General features: G+C 32.4%; 2 protein-coding genes across 6 annotated transcripts in view; both read right to left on the minus strand.

The window, feature by feature from the left end:
• LOC101505196 (uncharacterized) overlaps positions 1–8151 on the minus strand; it is a 17299-nt gene extending 9148 nt beyond the window's left edge. For 4 of the 5 annotated variants that reach the window (XR_001144815.3, XR_003470362.2, XR_003470361.2 and 1 more), the window contains exons 1-4: positions 8009–8151; positions 7733–7908; positions 7562–7618; positions 5833–5895 (exon numbers count right to left, since the gene is read on the minus strand). The gene's annotated coding sequence lies outside the window, so the exon portion shown is untranslated. Of the gene's footprint in view, positions 1–1727; positions 2530–2608; positions 2709–2807; positions 3147–3239; positions 5507–5832; positions 5896–7561; positions 7619–7732; positions 7909–8008 lie in introns of those variants that run through there. The other variant, XR_012162566.1, reaches the window with a different exon arrangement.
• On the minus strand, positions 4245–5488 carry LOC140920068 (uncharacterized). Its single transcript, XM_073367381.1, has 2 exons — positions 4995–5488; positions 4245–4908 (listed from the first exon to the last, which is right to left on the minus strand). The coding sequence occupies exons 1-2, from the start codon at positions 5486–5488 to the stop codon at positions 4245–4247; spliced, it is 1158 nt and encodes a 385-aa protein (XP_073223482.1).
• Positions 8152–10812: the final 2661 nt, after the last annotated feature.

Consider the following 10812-nt stretch of genomic DNA (forward strand, 5'->3'; position numbering starts at 1 on the left):
CTCTAACGTGCGTTTCTGGTACCGCGAGCAAATCCGGTAAAAATCTCCGCTCGCAACGTCGCCTCCAAATTGGTCCCCTAGCACCGTGGCGTGGTAGTGAGCAACTTTCCCTTCTAACTCTTCGCGAAATGAAGCTTGGATCTAGAAGAAACGGAGGGGTTTGTGTTTGAATCTCAAATACCGTTTTTCTTCGTTTTCGGATCAAAGAGGAAGAGTGGAGTTGCGAAACCTTTGTTCTAACTCTCACCCAACCTTGGGTTACTAGTTTTGAAGAAAAGAAAGCGACGAAAATGAAAACGGGAGAAGGAGGGAGAAATGGCCGCGGTTGGCAGAGGAAGAAGATGGAAAATCAGATTTTCCTTCCTTCCTTTTTCCTTTCTTTGTTTTTCCTTCCTTTCTATTTCCTTCTTTCCTTTATATAACCTTTTCTTTTCCTTTTCCTTCCTTCTAATTTCCTTCCTTTCTATTCTCTCCAAGCAAACATATATATATTAAATATAACTTAACAAATATCTCAAAATGTCTAGATATTTGTTAAATTACCATTTCACCCGTAATGCATTAAATTCTCCGTAAAGGATTTACCGCACTTAATTTAAATTTATTTATCGACGAGTAATTCTAAACGGGGTCAAAATAACTTTTTGATCCTATACACTCCATAATATTATTAACTTTGGCTAAAAAGCCTCTGAGCCAAAATCCAAAACATATAAAATACATAAAGTGTACCTTAAAATTATGGGTCTTACAACAACCACAGTAAGTATAGTTAAACTAATAGTCATTGTTCTTGTGACGTGACTGTAAAATCCAATGGAAAAACTCCATTCAAAATATCAGAAAAGGTGGAAAACAAAAAGGTAACATAATTTGGTGGGTTTGAGGAGGGCTACATAATATTTAGTTAGGGAAGGATAAACAACTCATTTTTCAGCAACACTACAACAAAGGAACAAGTCATTTTATGCCCCTTTGCTTGAGCTCATATGCTTCTGACTTCAAATTTCACAATTAAAAAAGAGTTTATTTAGCCTCCTTCAATCAAATCAATCCTCACTTGGTCAAAAGAACGGGATAGGATTATTTGCAAGAATAAAAGAACATAAATGTTGTCAATCGCAAATCACAGAAAATTGCACTTTATTCAAATTTCGCTATGCAACAGTCTTTTAGGCCTACACAATTGCTATAATTATAATTGACAGTTTGACACCAATTTTTACTTTAAGATAAAAATTCTTAGTTCGACCACGGACATGGGCAAATAGATCAACAGTTCTATTTTACCAAAAATATTTACCTTCACAGGTCTGGACATGTTCTACTGAAAAGTGTTGTTTTAAAGAATCGATTGGTAAATCGATTAGCTTGTATAGTTTCAAGATTAAAGAAAACCAAGATCGCGATAATCGATTGGCAAATCGATTTAGCTCATTTTATAACTTTACAAAATCGATTGGGAAATCGATTTCGTAGTTGGTTTTTCAGAAACTATATAAGATGTCTTTCAATCTTTATTCTCATAACTTCTAAAAACTTTTACATAACTTTTACATAACTTTTTCCTAACTTTCATAATTTCTCTTATGCTCTCAAAAACGGTTCATGGCAACAAACTAACAACTTCATAATTGTGATTACAGATCTCAATACAGTTTGTTGACAATCTAAGAGAAATGATAATGTGCTCATGAACAATCCATGAATATCCAGATTTGTGAGGAGCAACATTCATAAAGATTGAAGACTCTTTTGTTTTACATCTTTTATTCATTCTGTAATAAATCTTTGAAAGGAATAGGACGCAAGAAAAGCCAGCTTGAAACTGGTGGCTACTTTCTTGGTTGAGAGGGCTCAACAAGAAAGAGTCGTACTTTGATTCTGTGATAGGCTGCTGAGTGTCTACAAGGATCAGAGGGTATTCAATAGGAAAGATATAATTAGAGATTGATAGGTTTCAGGGAGGAAACTGGACAATCTGTAATTGATTCTTTCTATTGAAGGAGAAGAAAATCTGAAATCCGATTGGATTTTCAGGACTGGACGTAGGTTGTTGTGGAACAACCGAACCAGGATAAATCTCTGTGTCTTCTTCTCTAACTCTCTCTCTTTAATTTTCTATATTGCTAACTTTGCATGCCTCAAAATTTAATTTCCGCTGTGCGCTTGATACTGATTAATTTGGTAACGAAAACTGATATATTTTCTTTATTGCGAGGTCACTGATACCAACACCTTGTATTTTCCCGAATAATCTAATTGAATTATATCTGTGAGTGCACCATAATAGTTGATTTGCCCTTCTTTCGGGTGCTTATCTCTTGAACTAGCATAACTTTTTGTCTTAACAGTAACTACGATGCCACTATTTTGAGTCTTTAAGCCTCTTTCGCGCTTCTTTGTATGGAATCTAACTCCATTAATAATATAACCACTATATTTTCTCACTATTTCTAGTGGACCACGTGCAAGCCATTTGATATCATCTGTCACTAGAGCACTACCTTGCTCTTCCAACCGTGAAACCTACAACAATTGCAAATTGTTAAAATTTAAAATGATTATAAATTCTATATTAGGGATGAAAATGATTTCTAACACATACTCGTTCACGGAACCAATCAGAAAATGATCAACCATGAATTTTGTCAACTTCATAAGAAGATATTCGACGATTTTGTCTCCTAATAAGATCAATGTGTTCTCTGTGTAAAAAGGTTAAGAGAGATTAGACATTATAATTAGTATAAAGATGTCAAACCAAATTTTAGTAATTAAATATAAACATAAATAAATTGACTTACTTTTGGAAGGGGTCGACATTATGGCTATTAAAAAGCACATATCTATGTGCTTGCAACAATGTTTTCTTGTCAAGGGAGATCCGAGAAGCCCTTTTTCTTTTCTTCACATTGAATCCAACTTTACACTTTCTCCCCAATGGTCTCCCTCTAGGATTTAAAAGATTTGTATTTTCCACAAAATTCGAATCATCATTTCGACTAGGTTGATTAAAATAAGTTTCCACCGAAGAGAGATATCGGGAACAAAATATCAAGCATTAATGAGCTAAATAACCCTCTGCAATAGATCCCTCTGGATGTGCTCGATTATGAACAAATGACTTTAGAGTAAAAAGGAACCTAAAAAAGAGAGTTTAGGTCACCAAATAAGATAACATAATTTTACTTAATAATCTAATAATGAATATAAATGAACGAAAAAATGTGTAATACCTTTCAATTGGATACATCCATCGATAATGAACAGGACCTGCAACTTTTGCCTCATATGCCAAATGAATTAACAAATGTACCATTATAGTGAAAAAAGATGGAGGGAAAATCTTTTCTAACTGGCACAATGTTTTGGAAATTCGATTCTCCAAGTGCTCCAAATTATGCTCATTAAGAACCTTGCCACACAATTCTTTGAAGAAATGACAAAGATCGCATATAGCTAAACTCACTTTGTCAGGCAAACAACCTTGTATAGCTATAGGAAGAAACTTTTGCATTAAAAGGTGACAATCATAGCTTTTGAGACCAAATATCTTGTGTTGCTTCACTTGCACACATCTAGATATATTAGAAAAATATTCATCTGAGGTTTTTAAGTTTTTGAGAACTTCCAAAAATATTTCTTTCTCATTCGATGTCATTTGGTAACAAGCTCTAGGCAAATATTTTTTACCTTTACTTGGATGCATCGTTGGATGTAGTTGACTTCTAATGTTCATGTCTACAAGGTCATAACGTGCCTTATCGTTATCCTTTGATTTTCCGTCTAAATGCAACAATGTTCCAATAATGTTATCACAAACATTTTTTTCAATGTGCATTACATCAAGATTATGACGAAGAACATTATGTTGCCAATAAGGTAATGTGAACAAAATGCTTTTCTTTTTCCATGGTGACCCATTACCTATTCCATGATCTTCCAATTGTCTCAAGACACTTGCACCATTAGGTAGCTCCGGCGGTGCTCTAAACTCTTGGGTTCCATCAAATTTTCCTCTATTGTATCTCCACTTACTAGTAGGCTCTAACCAACGACGATGACACATGTAGCAAAACTTCCGACTATAACGCAACCAATGAGACGCAGTTTTTAATCCACAACATGGACAATCATATCGACCTTTAGCGCTTCAGCCTGACAAATTTGCAAATGCTGGGAAATCGTTGATAGTCCATATGATAGCAGCACGCATTTGGAATGACTCCTTTTTGCATGCATCAAATGTTTTCACCCCAATTTTCCCATAATTCTTTTAGTTCTTCCACAAGAGGTTGCATATAGATATCAAGTTTATTTCCTGGACCTTTTGGACCAGGAATAAGCAATGAAAGTATAAAATTAGGTTGCTTCATACACATCCATGGAGGAAGATTATAAGGAATCAAAACAATAGGCCAAGTGCTATGAGAAATTGACATAGTTTTGAAAGGGTTAAAACCATCAGAAGCTAAACCTAGTCGAACATTACGAGGGTCGCACGAAAAATCAGGATGTTGACTATCAAAATATTTCCAAGCGAAAGAATCAGCTGGATGTCTCATGAGCCCATCTTTTGTTCTACCATCTTTGTGCCATGTCATAGAAGAAGCTATTTTTGATGATAGAAAGAGTCTTTGTAGTCTAGGTTTAAGAGGAAACCAACGAAGAACCTTTGCAGGGATTTTTTTTCTACCTTCATTGTCATTAGAGTTTAGTTTCCATCGTGACATGCCACATTTTGAGCAAATTTGAGCATTAGAAGAATCTCTCCAATATAATATGCAATCATTGGGACAAGCATGAATTTTTTCATATGAGAGACCTAATCCACAAATAATCTTTTTTGTATCATAAAAAGATTTCGGCAATGTATTTTCTTCTGGTAATGCTCCCCTTAAAGCTCTAACAACATGGAAAAACTTTTGTCAGTCCACCCGTTTAGACACTTTAAGTGATACAAATGGACAATAAATGATAGTTTTATGAACTTCTTACAACCAGGATAAAGATTTTGCTCTGCCTCATTTAACAACAGATAGAACTTATCCAAATTACTATCATCTTCAAATTGTTGAGTATTGGGTTCATCTAAGAATGCTTTGGGATTCTCGTCCTCCACATTTAAATTTGCACCATCACTCTCATTAGTTGGATGTATTCCAAAGGCATCATAAATCAATGTATCTATGTCATGGCCAAACTCTCCTTCTACTTGAGATACACTTTGAGAACTAGACGAGCTAACTTGTTCACCATGAAAGACCCAAGTAACATAACCTTTTAGAAACCCAAAATGGATTAGATGCTCATAAATATCCACTCGAGAGCGCCACTTGCAATTGACACAATTGGTGCAAGGACATAAAATTTTTCCATCATTTGATTTTGCAAATGCAAAATCAAGAAAATTAGTAACTCCTCTAATGTACTTCTCTTTATTAAGAGAGTTGTTAGGGTTGTAGGATATCCAACTCTTATCCATTCAATTCAATGCAATAAACTGAAAAATTGAATGAAATAACACACAAAAATTAATAAATATAACTTAAATATAAAGAAAGGAAAATGAAGGAAACAAACGGATGATAATAATTATTATTATTATTATAATTATTATAATAATAATCATAAACAGTGTTTCTTGATAAATTATAATAATAATAATAATAATAATAATAATAATCTTGATTGCTACCTGTTTGTATGTCTTTATTATTATAAGATATATGATATTTTATTGCTAAATAGAAATTAGCTACTGTAGACCTCGCTTATTGTTTTGCATTTTTAATAATAATACAAACTATTGCATTTTTAAAAACTAACCGAGAAGATTGAAACAAAGAACTCAAGAACCAGCCTTGTGTACGTCCAAGCTTCAGATAAGCACTGGTTACCATAAGAAAGAAAGAAAGACAGAATGAATGAGAAGATCCATTATTGACAATTGTATGATAAAAGCAAATAATTCACACATAATTAACAACCAAATAGAGCCAAAATTTAATCCAGCCACTTGATAATGGATTGCAATGCTATGTGACTGGTTTATAATATATTGCAAGAATATTCAGCCACTCTAGTTACCAAAAAGAAAGAAAGAAAGACAAAATGAATGAGAAGATCCATTATTGACAATTGTATGATAAAAGCAAATAATTCACACCTAATTAACAATCAAATAGAGCCAAAATTTAATTCAGCCACTTGATAATGGATTGCAATGCTATGTGACTGGTTTATAATATATTGCAAGAATATTCAGCCACTTGATAATGGATTGCAATGCAACCTGCATTAAGCTCAAATGCATGGTAAACTGGTGATTTGTATAATATTGAATTGAATGTGCAAACTGCCAATGGTTTTGCAATATGAGGAAATATTGAAATCAGTAAAAAAGTTGAAATTTGTCACAGAGTACTCTAATATTAATCAAACATATCTACTTATCAAGTTTTCTCGTATTGTTTTCAATGCTGCCAATTGTTTATTATATATGTCTTACTCATTTTTTACTGCAGTTCAAGGAAATGGGTGGAAGCAGGAGGCCTATTGAATCATTAAAAACAAATGAACAGCCTACCGAAAGAAAGAAAGGCCTTGGTGATTGGATGAATATGATTAAACCTGCCAAGGAAGAGAAAGATCATTGGGTAACAATAGATGCAACTTGAGTTTTCTCCCTCCTTTCGGCAACTAAAGGATCCTATGAATTTAGCATTAATGTTTTCTTTCAAACCATTTTCATGTTTACTAGAACGCAATTTCTAATTTTCTCATCTTCACGAGGTTGACTGTGAATGTTTTAACATGTATAATGTTAATGTATAATTGGACGGTCCCTAATATGAAACCGGTCTCAAAATGTACAGCATGTGGCACTGATTTTGGGGCTTTTATACGCAAGGTTGATCTCCCTGTTTCCATTCTCATGCTATGTTTTCTCTTTACCGTACCATGTTTCTAATGACAGGATCCGCTGCTTTTACCAGCATTATTGTAGGAACTGTGGTGACATTTTCTGTGACAAATGTACACATGGTAGAATTGCTCTCACCACTGATGAGAATGCTCAGCCAGTACGAGATTGAAGAGTACAAATTAATATACATAATTTGAAATTTAATCAAACATATCTATTTTTTTCCTAATTTATATTTATATTTTGAGATTGAAGAGTACTCTAATATTATCAAGACTTGAATCTTGGAGTGTGTGATACATAGTTCTGATAACTGTTAAATTAAAAGAGAGATAAACTCTATCCGTTAAATCTATTGCTTCTCATGCTATAGAACATTCAAACACATAATTATCATGACCTAAATTCTACCCTTATTTTATATTAAATACATGAAATACCAGTAGTAGCGGTGACCGTAAACCGCTCTGAAACCGACTTTCTGACAAAGGCACTAATATCCGGCGAAAGACCAGCAATCTCAAAATTCAGATTCAGGGATAGTAGACATAACAACTTTCATTTATTTTTCTAAGACGGTCGACTCAAAGATCAAGAGTTAGGAAGCTGCAATACATGATACAATTGTACCTGAGCTTGAAGATGAGAAACTCCATATTTGTTTTTTGCTTTTTCATTATCCTTTCTCTGAAAATGAAAATAGAAGAACCTCAAAACCATTTTAAAATATAAAATACTAAAATCAATCAAATCATTCAACCTATGCAAATTGCTAACAAAGGAAAAACAATTTTCACTTACTGAATCTGGATCTGAATCGATGAGTTTGAATAACAAAATCGTAAATCACTGAATCTGAATCTGAATCGATGAGTTTGAATAACAAAATCGTAAATTGTTGAACAGTTACTACTGGTATTTCATGAGTTTGAATCTGAATCGATGAGTTTGAATAACAATTTCAACTTTGACAATTTCTGAAATGAAATAGGGAAACAAATTGAGAAGAGAAGAAATAGGAAAAAAGAATTTTAGAGAAATGGAAATGAAGGCATTGCATTGAAGAACGAAAATTACTTTGATAATTTCTGAGACGAAAATTGCATGAATCGATTTTTGGTGAAGAAAATTTTCTAAAGAGAGTTGCTACAGAGGAAGTTCATTTTTGGTGCTGGTGCGTGAAACCATTTTCTTTTCTGGTGAGTTATTTTTTTGATGAATGTTAGTGTAAAATAAATATTTTACATTGAATTATTATTTTACATTGAATTAATAATAATGAAGGTGTAAAATAAATATTTCTAAGTTTAGTTTCCCTAGGGTGAGTTATTTTTTATGTGAATATTTCATTCTTTTTTAAGTTATTATAAATTGATATTAAATTAGTATATGTGACACTTTCTCTATAGCTAAAAGTAATTATAATGACAAACAAATATATATTATTAAATATTGAGTGTCACAATAGATTTTTTTTGTAGTGACTTATGATGATTTTAGTGCATTTTTAGGACATAATAGATCATTCTCTTTCAGTATTTTAAAGTTTTCTTGTCCTTATCTAGATTATTTGCTCTTTAGCTGATTGTAAGACTTCTCATAGTCACCTAGCTTATTACTAATTTTAATTTCATGTTCATAAAAAAAAAATGTGGAGAAGCAGACGGAGAAAATGTCTGTGTACAAAAATTGAGTTGGACAGGATAAATGAGTTCGATTGCTAGAATTAGTTGCTTCTAATACTCTAAAAGGTATATATTATTATAGATATACTTGTTAGAATTATGTGGTATAATGTTATGGTCCGATTACCAATTATGTGCAATAAATGAAACGGATAACTCACGTTCAATATATTCATTTTCCTTTATTTTTATATTTTGATTTGATTAATTATGAATAAGTTATCCGTTGAATATATTCATTTTCCTTTATTTTTATATTTTGATTTGATTAATTATGAATAAATTGATTGGATTATTTTAATTCTCGTGCATTGGTACTTGCCACGTGCTATATTATTGGATGGTAGTTGTGTATGCTGTTAATTTATTTGATTTTAGGTTTAAATATATTTTTAGTTCTTATAATTATAATATTTATTATTTTAATCTTTTTAGATTTTTTTTTTTCATTTGATTTATATTCTTACAAAAATGGTTTTATTTTAAAATAGTTTTTCCGTCCAACTTCTTTTACAAACTGTTAATATATCTTTGGTCCCACCAAATATTTGTGAGAAGGCTTAAGAGAAGTCATTCTCCTCATTCAACACAATAACACAACCCCACCACTGCAAATCTAAATTCACAAAGACATCTTTCATTCAATCAAGAACCACTACTAGACATCAGCATTTTTCCTGCATACATGAGGATTTTGCTGTGGTGTTAGATTCCACAGGTAAAACGACAGGTAAAGTTTTATTTTGCTGCGGATTTACATATGATTATATGTCTGCAACAAAACTCACCTTTTTCCTTATGATTTTTCGACAGTGAATTTCCGTAGAAAACATCTGCAACAAATTTCGTAGCAAATTTTACAATTGTTATATTATATGCCGATTTTTATGCTTTAATTTTATATAAATAAAGTAGTTTTTATTTTTATATAAATAAAGTAGAATTTTTTATAAGCAAATTACAAAAATAAGCAAATTAGGACTAACAATATAATCCGCACTTGCGGTACCAGAAACTGTCTTCATTTGGAGGGGGGAAATTCGCTTTGATTTAGGTGTGAACGTGGATTTTTTTCCGAAATTAACATTCGGGCCGGGGATGGGTTTGAGTGTTGATATCCACTCCTATTAACTTTGAAGAAAAGCCAATAGTATTCTATTTGTTTTGGTGGAGATTAAATTTTTTTTTTTTTTTATGAATTTGTTATGTAAGATATTGAATTAATTGAATCTTTAACATTTCTTAATTTCTCTTTCAAATCGCAGGAACCCTAACCTACATCTGGCGAGTGCTAAGTGCAATTTTAAATAATTTCTTAATTTTCTTCTGAATTTCTACTTAAATTTTGTGTTTTATTTTCTAAACATTTGCTTTGGTTTCAGTGGATTGCTACTGACTGGATTTTGATTTTGGTTAGATCTGGTATTATTGTGACATTGGAGCTCAAAGGCTTTACCATTTTGCTCAAATGCTTTTTCACCTCTCTATGTTCTGGCAGAAAGCCAAAGAGTTCTCCCATTGCCGCCATTGCTACTTACATAGAGGTATTTTCAATTTAGCTTTATGTCTAATCTTTTTTGAATGATTGTGTCGTGATCAGATATACTGATGGTAGGGGTGCTATGCAACATCTGTTTTAAATGAAAAACTTTCAACCTTGGGGTCATCTGGGGTGTTAGTAGACCATCAGCTTCAAGCTCAACTACAAGAGCATCATCTGAAAGGGTGAGTTTGAATCTGCAATTAGATAGAGGAATAGATATCAGTTACTGTTCTTTTTATGAATAACATGGTGTTATTATCCATCAAATTTTGGTAACTGCCATATCAATTTATTTATGTGTATAAGGTAGTTATTTTATGTATAAAATAAGGAAAAGTCATATGAGGTGGTGTTATCAAGCCTTTGTATAGATATATCACTAATATTTTTCCTGCAGAAATATATCCGCAGGTAATACATGAGGATTTTGCTAAGCTCACAACTATCTTAAGAATATTTATGTGGTGTCAGATTTCGTTTATTTTTTAAGTTGTTACATTTCACTAATAAGAGTCTCATAGCATTCATCCAGCTTTTTCCCTAATATGGCCACTTAGATTTCTAAGCATGAATGACCTAATATGTTTACTTATCTGTTGCAGCTCCGAACGAGTTGGGAAAATATGTGAGGCTGCATAGGCTTGATCTCAGCA

Source organism: Cicer arietinum, chromosome 4 (assembly GCF_000331145.2).
Source record: "Cicer arietinum cultivar CDC Frontier isolate Library 1 chromosome 4, Cicar.CDCFrontier_v2.0, whole genome shotgun sequence".
NCBI classification, from domain to species: Eukaryota; Viridiplantae; Streptophyta; class Magnoliopsida; order Fabales; family Fabaceae; genus Cicer; species Cicer arietinum.

Excerpts from the sequence above, each read along its gene's own strand:
- LOC140920068 (XM_073367381.1), bottom strand. The coding sequence starts at position 5,488 with ATGGATAAGAGTTGGATATCCTACAACCCTAACAACTCTCTTAATAAA. Across the intron at positions 4,909-4,994 it reads CTTTATCCTGGTTGTAAGAA|AGCTTTAAGGGGAGCATTAC; the intron begins GTTCATAAAACT and ends CCATGTTGTTAG.